At 36.0% G+C, this 15,520-nt stretch overlaps 2 protein-coding genes and 2 pseudogenes across 2 annotated transcripts; 2 read left to right on the top strand and 2 right to left on the bottom strand.

Moving 5' to 3' along the window:
- Positions 1-8,455: 8,455 nt before the first annotated feature.
- Positions 8,456-9,290, bottom strand: LOC107847056 (germin-like protein 9-3). The gene has a single exon (XM_016691301.2). The coding sequence runs from the start codon at positions 9,145-9,147 to the stop codon at positions 8,524-8,526; it is 624 nt and encodes a 207-aa protein (XP_016546787.1). The 5' UTR covers positions 9,148-9,290; the 3' UTR covers positions 8,456-8,523.
- A 263-nt stretch (positions 9,291-9,553) lies between these two features.
- Positions 9,554-10,404, top strand: LOC107847057 (germin-like protein 9-3). The gene has a single exon (XM_016691302.2). It carries the CDS (start codon positions 9,734-9,736, stop codon positions 10,343-10,345), a length of 612 nt encoding a protein of 203 aa, XP_016546788.2. The 5' UTR covers positions 9,554-9,733; the 3' UTR covers positions 10,346-10,404.
- Positions 10,405-12,874: 2,470 nt separating this feature from the next.
- On the bottom strand, positions 12,875-13,729 carry LOC124888728 (annotated as a pseudogene).
- A 329-nt stretch (positions 13,730-14,058) lies between these two features.
- Positions 14,059-14,784, top strand: LOC124888994 (annotated as a pseudogene).
- Positions 14,785-15,520: the final 736 nt, after the last annotated feature.

The following is a 15,520-nucleotide window of genomic DNA, read 5'->3' as shown; positions in this document are numbered from 1 at the left end:
TATTGAAACCCCTAATACTTCCTCCGTTTCATATTAGTTGACCCCTATTGACTTGGCACACCCATTAAGAAAATACGACTATTAATTTGGTATTTATTTTACCAAATTAATTTTATTAATTATGCTTTGAAAATATAAATTTGAATAAATACACTTTGTTTAGTCATTTAATATTAAGGGTAGTACATCTAGAAATTACAATTATCTCATCTCTTCTTCAGCCCTATATTTATTTTATCCATCTCTCATCTTTTTCTTTCTCTCCTGTTTAGGGTTATCACAACCTTTTTTCTCTCCTCTTTCTCATAAAAATCCTTTTAGATCTAAACCGATCCATATCTTAGATTTCTCTACTGAAATTATTGTTTTGATCCCCCTTTGACATTAAGGTATGATTCACTATTGCTTTTTTATTTTCGTCTTCTTCTTTGCAAGTTATTTACAACTGTTTTTTATTTAATTATCATTTACCCATATCATATTTATTTAAAAAATTTGAAGAAACTTTAATTGTTGAATAAACGAACAGAGAATTTTTATTACGCAAAAAAAAACATCTGTTGGGAGAAGTTTAAAAGCCTTGTTGGCAGTATCATTTTTTTGTATGTATTTTATTTGTTTCTTTGTTGTTGATGTTGTTATTGATGTTGTTGGTGATGTTAGCGTCGTTGGAACTTGTGGTATGGTGTTGTTGATGGTGTTGGAATATAGGATGTTGCTTCTTTGTTGTTGATGATGTTGTTGGAACAAATGTTTTTGTTTTTTTTGTTGTTGATGTTTTTTATTTATTGTTTCTTTGTAGTTTATGCTGTTGTTGATGTTGCAACAGAAGAAGCAAATGTTGGAACAAATCAAACCACCAACAAGGTTGGTTTGATGTATTCCAACAGACTCCACATCTGTTGCACCAGACTCTACATCTGATACAACAGATTTCTTATCTGATGCAATAGACTCTACATCTGTTGCAACAGATAGATAATGTTCTTTCTGTGACATTAATTTTTTTCCTCTTCTTTGTAGATATAAGGAACTGAAAGTTGATCAACTTTTATCCGACCATCACAAGAGGCTGCAGTAAATATGGTTCGGAGGAATAAGCTGCATGAAGATGGAACCACTTCATATGTGGGACATATGTATTACTGATAATATTATCATGGAAACACACATAGAGTACACTGATTTTGTGAATGCTGTTTTTACCGATTAGTCATAGATTATTCAAACAAAACATTTGCAATTTTACAGTTAAGTTTGGTAGGTCCAAACTGATAAGGCTGAGGGACCATGAATATGGTTCTGATACCCTGTTAAGATTTAATGTCGGTTATTGATTATGTTTATTTGTCAAGCATTGTGAAGGGATCTAGTTTTGGTGTCATTGTAAAGAGATTCAATAGCGATTGGACTAACTTTTAGGGTGCATTGGACTCTGGAAAGGCCTTCGAAGCCTAGCACTGCATCTAACAAGAATGGAAAACTAATATAGTTATTGCCCTAGTCCAAATTTGTATAGTTGGGTTGCTCATGGTGATGATTATACGCCAGAAGGTGCGGTAGAAGAATGACTTTGAGGAAAAATGAGTGGTTGATGAAATACTATGTCTTCTGAGAGCTAATTGAAGAGGATACATAGGGTAGAAAGTAACTTCTAACGAATCTGGCCGATGAAACTATCTTAAAACATGAGAAATCTGTATCAAGTGCAAATATAAAAGTGTATCTAGTAATGTAAATTCGTTTATTGTCTCTCTAAGAGAAAAATAATGCAGAGGTCACTTTGCTAGGGAGTTGCGACTAGGTAGCGTGGTCGGAATTATCACCTCGATAGAAAATCACAGAAGAACAAGAAAGCCGCCTTAAAGGAATCGAGGTTTGAAATGTTGTACAGTAAGTCTAGAAAATTTCCGCCAATAGCAACTGCAGTTAAAGTAAGGAATCTAAGTGAAGGCAGCAATTTCTGAATTTTAAATTGCATTCCATGCCTTTTTGTTTGTGGTTTCGATTAGGTCCACTGCTGTTGACCTGATCGGAACCACAAACGTGATTGAAAGACAGATTGAGTGTCACTACTTTCCTAATAATATGGTTATAATTGATTGTGTTTTTTATCCTTAGCATGCTTTCAACATTTCTTGGAGAAGATCAAAGGTTTGTTGTAGTATGCGAATCCCGATAATTTTCAAGCTTACCTCCAGCTTGCAGATTTGGTCTTCAAGTTTGTCGTTGCTTTCTTTGAATTTGCTAGAGAGTTCCTAATCTCTTGTGAGCTCGATCAAGAACACTACCTTTAAAGTTGTGGCATAGTAGAAGCCCTTCAAAACACATTCTTCAGAAGCCTTAAAGGATACATGAAGGGTCGTTATGTATGTTTTTAGGTCAAAATATATTGATGCATAGTGAAGATGTGGTCCCAACAGTTGAATAGCTCACTTTTATCGAGTGTTGCTCAATGCAGCTTGCTCAACCAACCTTCACGGGTTTTGATAAATTAATTAGCAAGGAGTTACGTAATGTTTGATCTAAACTGACTCTACCAAGCCTATCAAACATTACGTAACTGCAGGTTCGTTACCCTATTAAAACCTTTGCCCGAGTTAGTGAACAGATTAAGCAATCTCAATATCTCAGCCTTTTTGCTGATCTCTCTTCTCCCATATAGAGGACAGCATATCTGCCATGCAAAAGTCTACATTATCGCCAGAAATTCTTGCCATAACGAAAGTCTTTAGAAGGCTTGATTATTAGCCTCTCAATATCACTTTTATGACTTTCTTGACTTCTTTTCCAATTATATTGGAACTGACAAACCAAACTAAGAAAATTGCTCGATATGTCCATTCCAATATAATTGTAAGAGACGTCTATAAAGTCATAAAAGTGATATTGAGAGATTACTAGTCATGTCTTCTACAGACTTTCACTATGGCAAGGATTTCTGGCGACGGTGTAGACTTTTGCATGAGGGATATATTGTCCTCTATATGAGAGAAGAATGATCAGCAGAAAGGCTAAGATATTGAGATCGTTTAATTCGTTCACTAACTCGGGCAAAGGTTTGGAGATCTTGCCCCTCCTTGCTTATCTTATGCATACAAATGTGAAGAGTGCAAGGCAAAATATGATGGAGTGATTAATAATTAACTGTTTATGTAAAGGAATTGATATCTAACAATAATGTCATTCGATCAAAAAGGATTTCAGTTTCATTCACCCCATTAGAGATTAAGGCTAAGAGGAGAAAGAAAGTAATTTCCAAGGCATTAAGTATCCAAAAAAGAAAAATTTCAGATCTGAAAAGGGTGAGAAGTTAAAAAGGGGAGGAATAGGAAGGAAAAATTGAATGCTAGATTTAGTTCATCTTATGTCGTTATGTCGAGTTACTGAGTTACTCCATCTAATTTTGAGATCTTTTTCTTTTCAGGATGGTGAGGAAGGCAGAATCTCTCCATCATTAGCTAATACCGGAAGCAAAACATCCGATGTTATTGAACCACCATACTGCCCTGTGTAGTTTGATAATCTAGAAGATGTCTTTGCTCGAGTTAGTCAATAGATTAAACGATCTCAATCACTTGGTTTTTCTGCTGATCAATCTTCTCCCGTAGAGGACAAGATATCAACAGAACTACTTGACACAACGAAAGCTGATATCGGGAGATTACTGATTATGTCTTCTTAAGACTTGCTTCTACCAGAAAACTGTTCTACATTAAGTGCTGAACTATCCATATATGCTGCAGCACCGAATTTTCCAACAGATGTGGCATCTGTTGCAACTTGCTAGTCATCTGTTTATTCAATTTCATCGAGAGCATTAGATTTTTCTAAACACGTCTTGGCCAAACTCAATTTTTGCTCTTGGATTGCTTCTTTTTGTTTCTTTGCATCCTTCAAGCTGCCCTCCAAACTCAATTTTTGCTCTTGGATTGCTTCTCTTTTTTTTCTTTACATCTTTCAAACTGGACCGTTTGATGAACTCCAGAGGGATTTGGCCGACTTCGAAGCAAGGCTGAGGAGGGCCCTACTGCTGTCGGATGAAAATTGTCCGGTTGACAATAATAATAGTAGTAGTAATAATAATAATAGTAATGATAATAATAATAGTAGTAGTAATAATTATGTTATGTTTTTTCTTTCTTTTAGCGTAGGTATTTTTCCTTTTTTATATCCGATCTACCTATAAGGGAATAAGAAATCTATGTATATGTTTGGTTTGGTTTGGTCGACTTTAAATGTTTAATTCTTATTTAATATTTAATTATCATTCTATTTATTTCCTATTCTCAAAATGTCGACAGTTGGAGGTAGGGACTAAATGATATGCACAATTTATAACCATAAAAGAAAGATTATTTAATTTAAAAAAAAGTCACAACATTGGATTAGTTAAGTTATATAATGATGATTGTTAAGAAAAAGGTGAATAGTCGTGATTGTGACTCTTTGTTTAAACACATTCAACAAACAAACAAAAACAAATAACACTGCTGATGCATCAAATTCCTCATTTGTTGTAACTGATGAATCAGTTGTTAGAAGAAATAAAAAAAACTCCTAAAACAGATGGTTGGTTTGTTGCAGCAGCTAGTATATCTGTAGCAACAGATAGGTTATCTGATGCAATAGATATACAATCTGTTGCCATAACTCAATAAAAAAAATTGTTATTATTTTATCAAGAAAACGGTTATTGAAAATTAGGTGTCTTTAATTTTTAAATTGAGAAAAAGGTTATTTAAATTTAAGAATTAATTAATAATAATAAGCTGAAAAGTCATGACTATTCACAATAATAAAAACTCCAGCTTGATTTAATTAAGTCATTTCTTTTCACAGAAAATAATAAGGAAATAAATGATAAACACAATTTAAACCATAAAAAACTCAACAAAAATATTCTTGTTTTTAAATCTATTTTATTAATTTATATAATAAAAAAGTCAGCAAATTTGGATTAATGATATGATGATAATTTTTAAAAAAAAGGATATATAGATTATATGTTGCAACAAATAGATTATCTGATGCAATAGGTTATCTATTATTTCAACGGATGATATATCTGTTGTCACAGATGAGTTATCTGATGCAACAAATATATAATATGTGGTCACAACTCAATATAAAAATGGTTCCTGGATGGAAAGAACTAATTATTAATAATACTAAGCTGAAAAGTCATGACTTATCACAATATTGCTTAATTTAATTAAGTCATAATTTTTTACAGTAATCAAGAATGTCATTAATAAATGGAGGTGAACAGTTGGACCTTTAAATCTGTTTTATTAATTTATATAGTTAAAAAGTCAAAAAAATTGGATTAATGATATGCTGATAATTTTTTAAAAAAAGATATATAGATTATATGTTGCAACAAATAGATTATCTGATGCAACAAGTTATCTATTGTTCCATCGGATGATATATCTATTATCACAGATGAGTTATCTGATGCAACAAATATATAATCTGTGGCCACAACTCAATATAAAAACGGTTCCTGGACGGAAAGAACTAATTATTAATAATAATAAGTTGAAAAGTCATGACTTATCACAATATTGCTTAATTTAATTAAATCATAACTTTTTACAGTAATCAAGAATGTCATTGATAAATGGATGTGAACAGTTGCGCCTTTAAATTTGTTTTATTAATTTATGTAATTAAAAAGTCAGAAAATTTGGATTAATGATATGATGGTAATTTTTTTTAAAAGATATATAGATTATATGTTGCAACAGATAGATTATCTGATGCAACAGGTTATCTATTGTTCCAACGGATGATATATCTTTTGTCACAGATGAGTTATCTGATACAATAGATATATAATTTGTGGTCACAACTCAATATAAAAATGGTTCCTGGATGGAAAGAACTAATTATTAATAATAATAAGCTGAAAAGTCATGACTTATCATAATATTGTTTAATTTAATTAAATCATAACTTTTTACAGTAAGCAAGAAATGTCATTAATAAATAGAGGTGAAAAGTTGAGACTTTTTGCCTAACACAATCAAGTTCAATCCTCTATAAATAGGTCCCTCCTTACTCAATCGTTCATTCTGCTTTACTCTATTTATTCCTTGCTCTTGTTACACCTTCAACTACTTTCTCTTCAAGAACTTGATAGTTTTTTTCTGTCTCTGGTAAGTTTTTTTCTTGATTTTTGTGAAAATATACGTTGTATTACATTCGAATTCTTTCTTTTCTTTACTTTTATTTTTGTTTTTATTTTTACATTTGTGTTTTGTCAACTTATGCGTTTTCTAGATATGACTGATCTAGTGTGGGATGTCGCTATTTTACGAGATGCCAACTGTAGAAGGAGGTTCATGACCTGCAGTAGGAGTTGGCCGCCGTCAGAGTAAGGATGCTGCGGGAGATCCACAGGCTGAGGAGGGCGCTGCTGCTGCCGGTTGAAGATTGACCGGCTGACCATACAAATAATAATGATGATAATAATAATTAATCTTTTTTTTTCCTTTTACCTATGTATTTTTATTTTTTTGGTTTAATAAAAAATTTATGCTTGATGCATTTGATGTTTTAATTCTTATTTAATTTTCATGCTGTCTACTTTTTTCTTAACGAATGACATGTCTACAATTAAGGAATAATTGGAATCCAGTATCAATAGGAAGATATCAATATATGAGTTGAGTTATCTGTTGGGTTTGTGACAGGAGCTGCATTTTGTTGTTTGAAATAAATTATTTATCTGTTGCAACAGATAAATATTCTTTTACAATAGATATATATTCTGGTGCAACAGATTATTTATCTATTGAAACAAATTGGTAATCTAGCGCAACAGATTATTTATCTATTGAAATAGATTACTAATCTGGTGCAACAGATTATTAATCTGTTGCAAAAAAACCCATCTATTCGATTCATATTACGGGTAACATGAGTCTACTGGTGCAACAGAACATTTATCTGATGCCACAAATGATGGATCTGTTTAAACAAATTGCTCTTATGTTGCATTCATGTTCGCGTGCTAGCTATTGTTGGAAAAACAGCACACTAGCAGTTACCCATATGACAAATTCAACTAAAAAACATAATTTGACTTACCAAAGTCTCCTCTATAGTAAATGCCAAAGTTGAAAGTGATGTACGAAACAAAATTTGACATAAGAAATTGGTTAAAGAGCAGCAGTTGCGGTAACAACAACAACAATGGTCAACAAGAAGAATATGAAGATGATAATGAAATATAAAATGATGATAATGAATCAGAAGATGGTGAATAAAGAAGCAGCAATAATGAAAAACAAATATCGCGAAGAGAGAGAAAAAATAACAACGGATAAGGCGAGAGAAAAACGCACCTTTTTTTCCTTCGTTTTCCGTTATATTAACTAACATTTGGATCAAAGTGTAAATTAAAAAACTTGTGGGTTATTTTAAAATTTTTTAAATTTTCTTAATCCATAATTAAGTAATTGTCACCTCCACTCAATTATTAAGACTTGTGTCACCTACACCTCATTTTAAAACTTTTTATCACCTGTAGCCCAAAGCCGTGTATAACAAGAGGTAAATTTAATTAATTTATGAAAGTAGAAGGATATTTTTGATCCTTTTCCCTTATTTTTAATAAGATGACTAACTAATATGAGACGGAGAAAATATCGTTCATTCATTAAACAAAAAATGTTATGCATAGATATCTATGTTGTTAATAAATGGTGTATATATTTGCTCGTATCTAATAAATGGTGTATGTTTATCTTTTTCGTTGACATATTTAGATTTACTAGATTATAAAAATTCATAATTTATTTTTTAACTCTGAAAATGTCACGTGACTTTAAAAGATTACACTACTTGTTTATTTCTCTCATTCAGACTAGATCCAAATAAAAGAAAAAGACAAAAATAACCTCACTTGTGATCATGATGATGATCTTGTTTAGCCAAACAAGTTTCTTAAATATAAGTCATCAGGGTGACGATTAAATAAAATAGAAATTAGATTTTATTTTAAGTTGAACCAGAATTGGAGAGATAAAAAGAAAAATGAGCGAGGTACTCTCTTAATTTTATTTTAATTGGTGACCCCCCATTTTTTAAATAGGGTTTGTTTTACTAAATTATCATTATTAATTATGTTTGGTATATTTATGTTTGACTATATTATCTTATATAAGTACTAGTGATAAGGACAATTCAGAACAACAAGGGTGATGCGTACACATTACACTCTCTAGAATCCACCTAATATTATATCGAGTATTGTTGTTAATTAAGAAAGTCTCGTTTTTTTAAAATCATGCCATTGACCTTCTTATTCAGATTCTATGAAGGTTAATTATTTTATACATTGGTAGTTGAAAAACAAGAATATGAAGTAACAAAAAACCCTTAACCCATGTATCTCGAACTCTTCAAAAATGTTTCAGCACCCGTATTGGATTCTAAGGATAATGAATATACGCCGATATTTTTGAAGAGTTCAAGCAACATAGCGGCCGGCCGGCCCCGGGTATATAATCTTCAGGCTAGACCTGCCTTGATTTTCTGAATGGTCATGATATCAGTCTTGAATGACTTAGCCAAAATGTTGTTAGGAATGCTTGTGTTGAACACAGAGTTAGGAATAGAAACAGTGCCTGCATTTGCACTTCCAAAGGCAGATATAGCCCAAGCACAGTTTGTTGCATCAGCATTGTACTGGTAGTGTACTAGTCCTTTAGGGAACACGAAAACGTCTCCTGTTTGCAATGTTTGAGTGAAAATCTTGTTCGTGGTATCGATGAATCCTACTTCCAGTGTGCCTGACATGAGGAGAAGTAACTCGGCTGAACGTGGATGAGTGTGGACAGGGTTGACAGATCCTGAAGGATACTGTAGGATCGCGTAGGAAACACTTTGTCCGTTCAGGGCTGGAAACTCAGCCATGCTTGCCTTTGTCGCCTTGAATTTTTCTGGTGGTGGAGCTCCTATGAGGCCCCGTAAGCCCGAGAAGGTGAAGTAAGAAGCATCAACTGATGGAACCTCAACCGGTATCACAAAGTCTGTTAGGATGTCAGAGTCACCAGCTAATGCTATTTGGAAAGCGACTAGTGATGATATTGCTAGAGCTAACAGGACTATGCAGCTTGAGGTTTTCGATTCCATGTTATCGCTGTTTTGGTTCAAGTGTTTGAATGATTTCTTCTCGATTTGAATGTGTCATGGACATGGATTGAGGAGCAAGATTTTATAGCTACATCGGTAACATATCAAACAAGAATCGACATTGAAGTCTCCAAGGAATTGCAGTATAGGAAACTACTCCATAAGTTTATTGTGTCAATTGAAGAAACAACACAAATACTCGCTGCTTTCTAGTCTGTCTTTCAATATGGACGAGAGAAAACAACTAACTTTTTTCCTTTAAAAATTGTTGTGTTTTCGACTTTAAGCACAAGATCAAAGTGTCCACAAAAATATTTTCTTGAAGCATATACCTGATGAAACCGAGGGATATTGAGACTGTTTTTCGAATTATATAATCTTCATATGTGATTTCCAGGTAGTTTCTGCTGTCAAAAACAATGAAAGACTTAAAGTAGGTCAAGCTTAGTTAACATCTATTACCAACTGGCTTATTCTTTTAGCAAATTTGGTTCCAGTTTTGGTCGTATATAAATTTATGGTCTAACAGAACTAATCATCATTGTTTTACAACTTGTATCGTTTAGAGTTGTAGAAAGAGCGGAAAATGGCCTCATTCCTCTTGAAAAGTGTCCTTGTTGTTGTAGCCATCTTTTCCATTTCTTCGATAGCTCAAGCTAGTGATCCAGATATCTTGTCTGACTTCGTTGTTCCTGTAGGAAGCTCTATAGATGGGAACTTATTTACCTTCAATGGTACACGTGGAATATTTGGCAGCGTCATTGAAAAGTTCAAAGTGACAAAAGCTAGCAAGGCAGAGTTTCCGGCTTTGGATGGCCAGAGTGTTTCGTTGGCAGTGCTTCAGTTTCCGGGAGGTGGTGTCAACCCACCCCACACACATCCTCGTGCGGCTGAAGTGCTATTCGTCATTCAAGGTAGTCTCGAGGTTGGATTTGTGGACACTGCTAATAAGCTTTACACGCAGACTCTTCAAGTTGGTGACTTGTTTGTGTTCCCTAAAGGACTAGTGCATTATCAGTATAATTCTGATTGGAATAAATCAGCAACAGCCGTTTCTGGTTTTGGCAGCGCAAATGCTGGAACCGTTTCTCTTCCTACTACATTGTTTTCTACAGGGATCGATGATCAGATTCTCGCCAAGTCTTTCAAGTCTGATATTGCCACTATTCAGAAGATCAAGACTGGTCTTTCACCGTAATACAATTCTTTCTGTATTTTCAAGTCTACATTTTTGTTTCTTAATGTGGCGATTAATCTTTTAGCCCACGAGCAACGCATTTTGTGATGTAGACCTTCATGTCATGTAGTTTCATTTTCAAACATACCAAACAGATAATTTAACCCCAAATGACTAATGGCTTAAGATGAAAGACTACAGTAGATCTGCTGAATGGTAGCAACCAATGGCGGAATCAGAATTTTCACTATGGGGATTCAAGATATAAAGACGTTAACACACAAAAAACCAACGGGATTCACCATCTACTTTATATACACAAAAAATAATTTTGACCTCGGCAAAGAGGTTTGGATGAATCCCCTTGTGTCCCCTTAGCTCCGCCTCTAGTATCAAAACCACTCTTGAAAGAGTTGGCAAGAAAGTCGCCATCGAATACAAAAGCAACCAAAGTTGTGACAAGGGACACATTTAGTCCATTAATTCAGTGGTGTTTGCAAAATGTTTGTGTAAATAGTTGTTGGTCTATTGTCACAATTCGGGGACAATGTTAGTTGTGAGGTTTTATGTTATAAACCAAACGGGAGAGCCCAACCCAAAAGACTAGCCTGATAAGTGGGAGAACCCATTTTGCCTACAAACCCCTTAGCATTTCTCTATTTTTCCAATGTGGGACAATTGATTCATAACAATCGCCTCCGCTTGAGAACCAACGACCTCGTTGGTCACGGTTGGCACCCCTCTTAGGTCCAGGCCACAACTCTGAGTCGTGGCTCCATGCGTGGATCAATCCTCGGTGGTCACGGCTGGCACCCCTCTTGGGTCCAGGCCACCACTCCTAGCGCGCAGGCCACCATTCCGAGTCAACACCCAACGAGTGAGACTCTCAATGAAAGTACCATTGTTATAAACCAAACGGGAAAGCCCAACCCCAAACACTAGCCTGATAGGTGGGAGAACCCATTTGGCCTATAAACCCCTTAGAATTTCTCTATTTTTCCAATGTGGGACAATTGGTTCATAACAATCGCCTCTTGGGCCCATGAACCCCTTAGAATTTCTCTATTTTTCCAACGTGGGACAATTGGTTCATAACAATCGCCTCTTGGGCCCAGGCCACTACTCCTAGCGCACAGGCTAGGCCACCACTCCTGGGTCCAGGCCACCAGTCCTAGCGCACAGGCTAAGCCACCACTCCTAGCGTGCAGGCCACCACTCCGAGTCACGGCCTAACACGTGAGACTCTTAATGAAAGTACCATTGTTATAAACCAAACGGGAGAGCCCAACCCAAAAGACTAGCCTGATAGGTGGGAGAACCCATTTGGCTTATAAACTATTAGCATTTCTCTATTTTTCCAATGTGGGACAATTGGTTCATAACAATCGTCTTCGCTTGAGAACCAACGACCTCTTTGGTCATGGTTGGCACCCCTCTTAGGTCCAGGCCACCACTCCTAGCGCGCAGGCCACCACTCCGAGTCACGACCTAACGCGTGAGACTCTCAATGAAAGTACCAATGTTATAAACCAAATGGGAGAGCCCAACCCAAAAGACTAGCCTGATAGGTGGGAGAACCCATTTTGCCTATAAACCCCTTAGCATTTCTCTTGATAGGTGGGAGAACCCATTTGGCCTATAAACCCCTTAGTATTTCTCTATTTTTTGGGACAATTGGTTCATAACAATCGCCTCTGCTTGAGAACCAATGACCTCGGTCATGATTGACTCCCCTCTTGGGTCCAGGCCACCACTCCTAGCGCACATACCACCACTCCTAGTCACGGCCCAACGCGTGAGACTCTCAATGAAAGTACCAATGTTATAAACCAAACGGGAGAGCCCAACCCAAAAGAATAACCTGATAGGTGGGAGAACCCATTTGGCCTATAAACCCTTTAGCATTTCTCTATTTTTCCAATATGGGACAATTGGTTCATAACAATCGGCTCCACTTGAGAACCAACGACCTCGTTGGTCACGGTTGGTACCCCTCTTAGGTCCAGGTCACCACTCTGAGTCGTGGCTCCACGCGTGGATCGATCCTCATTGGTCACGGCTCACACCCCTCTTGGGTCCAGGCCACTACTCCTAGTGCGCAGGCCACCACTCCGAGTCACAGCCCAACGCGTGAGACTCTCAATGAAAGTACCAATGTTAAAAATCAAACGGGAGAGCCCAAACCCAAAAGACTAGCCTGATAGGTGGGAGAACCCATTTGGCCTCTAAACGCCTTAACATTTCTCTATTTTTCCAATGTGGGACAATTTTTTCATAACATTTTACTTCATATCTCAAATTGATATTTACATTGTATTATTTTCAATCGGTTCCAGCATATTATATGAGTAATGTACTGTTTGTTAGAAAAGTATTAATGAATGTCCAATGTCCATAGCTGTTATTGATCAAGAGAAGCAATGTTGTCCTTCATTAGCGGAAACTGGTCCATGTAAAGATTCTTAACAAACAAAGAGTACACAAATACACAATATCTACAGCATTTTGTGATGTAGTACTATCTTGCAAGTACATGTCAAGAGTCTCAGGACACACAAATTTAGTAGTGAAAAGTACAGAAAATTGCCTACGATGAAAGACCAGCTTTGATCTTCTGTATAGTGGCGACACCAGACTTAAAGGACTTGGTGAAAATCTGATCATCGATCCTTGTAGCAAACAATGTTGTAGGAAGTGAAACAATTCCAGAATTCGCGCTTCCAAAACCAGAAACGGCTGTAGCTGATTTGTTCCAATCAGAATTATACTGATAAGGGACTATTCCTTTAGGGAACACATACAAGTCACCAACTTGGAGAGTCTTGAGTGCAAAGCTTGTTAGTGGTGTCCACAAATCCAACCTGACACCTCCTCCGGGGAACTGAAGTATTTCCAACAAACCACTCTGGTCGTCCAATAACAACAACATAGCCAGTATATTCCCACAAAGTGGGGTCTGGGGAGGGTAAAGTGTACGCAGTCCATACCACTACCTCAGATGAAGTAGAGAGGTGGTTTCTGATAGACCTCCGGCTGGAAAATCTGCCTTGCTAACTTTTGTCACTTTGAAAATGATGATGCCACGAATTCCAAGCGTACCATTGAAGGTAAATAAGTTCCCATCAATAGAGCTTCCTAAAAGAACAATGAAGTCGGACAAGATATCTGAATCACTAGCTTAAGCCATTGAAGAAATGGAAAAGACAGCTACAACGAATAGGACACTTTTTAGGACAAATGAGTCCAGTTTCGTTCTTTATACGAGGTTATAAGGTACAGGTAAATGGATATAGATAAGTAGTCATAAGATAACAATGATGCGGAACCAATGGCACAGGCAGGATTTTCGCCAGGGGTTGATCGCTATTATATACTCCTTCTGTCTCAAAATAGTTGGCATGCATTGATTTTGCACAACTCTTACGGAAAAATTAATTAGGAGTGTGATTTTCCCCCGAAAAGGAATTAAATGAACCCCTTCTACCCCTCTAGCCCCGCCCCTGAGTGGAATCATAGTCACTGAATTACAAGCCAGTTGGTAATTGATGTTTACTAAGCTTTCGACCTTTTCTTTTAATTTTTGTTTCTGATTGCAGAAACTATATGGAAACCACATTTAAAGATTTTATAATTCGAAAATCGCTCAATATGCCTTAGGTTTCATCAATTATATGCTTCAAGAAAATATTTTTATGGACTCATTGATCTTGTATACAAAACAAAGTACTTAATGTCGAAAACATAACAATTTTTAAAGGAAAAAAGTTAGCTGTTTTCTCTTGTCCATACCGAAAGCCAGAACTGGAAAAGGGTGAGCACTTGTGTTGTTTCTTGAATTTACACAACAAACTTCTGAAGTTTTCGGTATTGACAATTTCTTTTTTGTTCTTGCAATTCATCGGAGACTTCAATCTCGATTCTTGTTTGATATGTCCTTAACACATCCGAACCATAACAGCGATAACATGGAATCAAAAACATCTAGCTGCATAGTTCTGTTATCTCTAGCGATATCACTAGTCCTTTTCCAACTGGCATCAACCGGTAACCCTGACATCCTAACAGACTTTGTTTTCCCACTGGACGTTCTATCAGTTGACGCTTCTTACTTCACCTTCTCGGGTCTGAGGGGCCTCGTTGGAGCTCCACCACCTGAAAAATTCAAGGGGACAAAGGCAAGCGTGACCGAGTTTCCAGCCCTGAACGGACAAAGTATTTCCTACGCGATCCTACAGTATCCTGCAGGATCTGTCAACGCTGTCCACAGTCATCCACGTTCATTCGAGCTACTTTTCCTCGTGTCAGGCACACTGGAAGTAGGATTCATCGATACCACGAACAAGATATTCAATCCAACATTGCAAACAGGAGACGTTTTCGAGTTCCCTAAAGGGCTAGTTCACTACCAGTAGAATGCTGATGCTAAAACTTGTGCTTGGGCTATTCTTGATGATCAATAACAACTACATTGCCAAGTGAAAGATATTCCCAATGTTCTGGACAACCTTGAGGTTTTTAGGTGACAAAAACATACCTGAATCATTATTTTTTTCAATAGTTTCAAACTGCAACTATCAGTTACTCCCTTTTTCTACAAGAATTATCGTAATCTATGTACCAAAATACACGTAGTCGAGTAGACAGTCATAGTTCTGGTAGGAAAATGGAACAACTGATAGTTGGCCTATTCAACTTCGATGTGTGTTATACAACACGTAGATGGTGATAATTCACGTAGTAAAACGGAACACCTGATTGTTGAGTATGGAACTCCGAAAAAGTGATAGTTATATAATTTAATAATGTACTCCGTTCGTCTATCTTTACTTGTCCAGTATACTAACATAGATGATTTTTATGTATCTATATTCTTTACTTAGTATTAAGGTTGACAATTTTGAAATTGATTTCTTTTTTTCCTTAGATCGTAGTTCAATTAGTCAGAACATCGCCTTGTCAAAACGAAAGTTTTGGACGTTCAAATTTCATCTGTCCTAACGGATTCAATAAATATATCGATAAATCTAGAATGAGGATGAGATTGTTATTAGTGATGGTTATGCTCTTTCTTCATATCTATCTTCTTCATGCATTCTCCTTATCCTCTAGTTTTCTCCTTCATCAAGGTATATTTTATGTATATTGTTTTGGTTTCTTTTCATTAGAGTATATACTAATTAAATTATGATGTGTTCG

Source organism: Capsicum annuum, chromosome 11, assembly GCF_002878395.1.
Source record: "Capsicum annuum cultivar UCD-10X-F1 chromosome 11, UCD10Xv1.1, whole genome shotgun sequence".
In the NCBI taxonomy this organism is placed as follows: domain Eukaryota; kingdom Viridiplantae; phylum Streptophyta; class Magnoliopsida; order Solanales; family Solanaceae; genus Capsicum; species Capsicum annuum.
Note: the sequence above shows the minus strand (reverse complement) of the source record. Positions and strands in the feature narration are given on the sequence as shown.

Coding starts and splice junctions, on each gene's coding strand:
- LOC107847056 (XM_016691301.2), bottom strand. CDS start 9,147: ATGGAATCGAAAACCTCAAGCTGCATAGTCCTGTTAGCTCTAGCAATA.
- LOC107847057 (XM_016691302.2), top strand. CDS start 9,734: ATGGCCTCATTCCTCTTGAAAAGTGTCCTTGTTGTTGTAGCCATCTTT.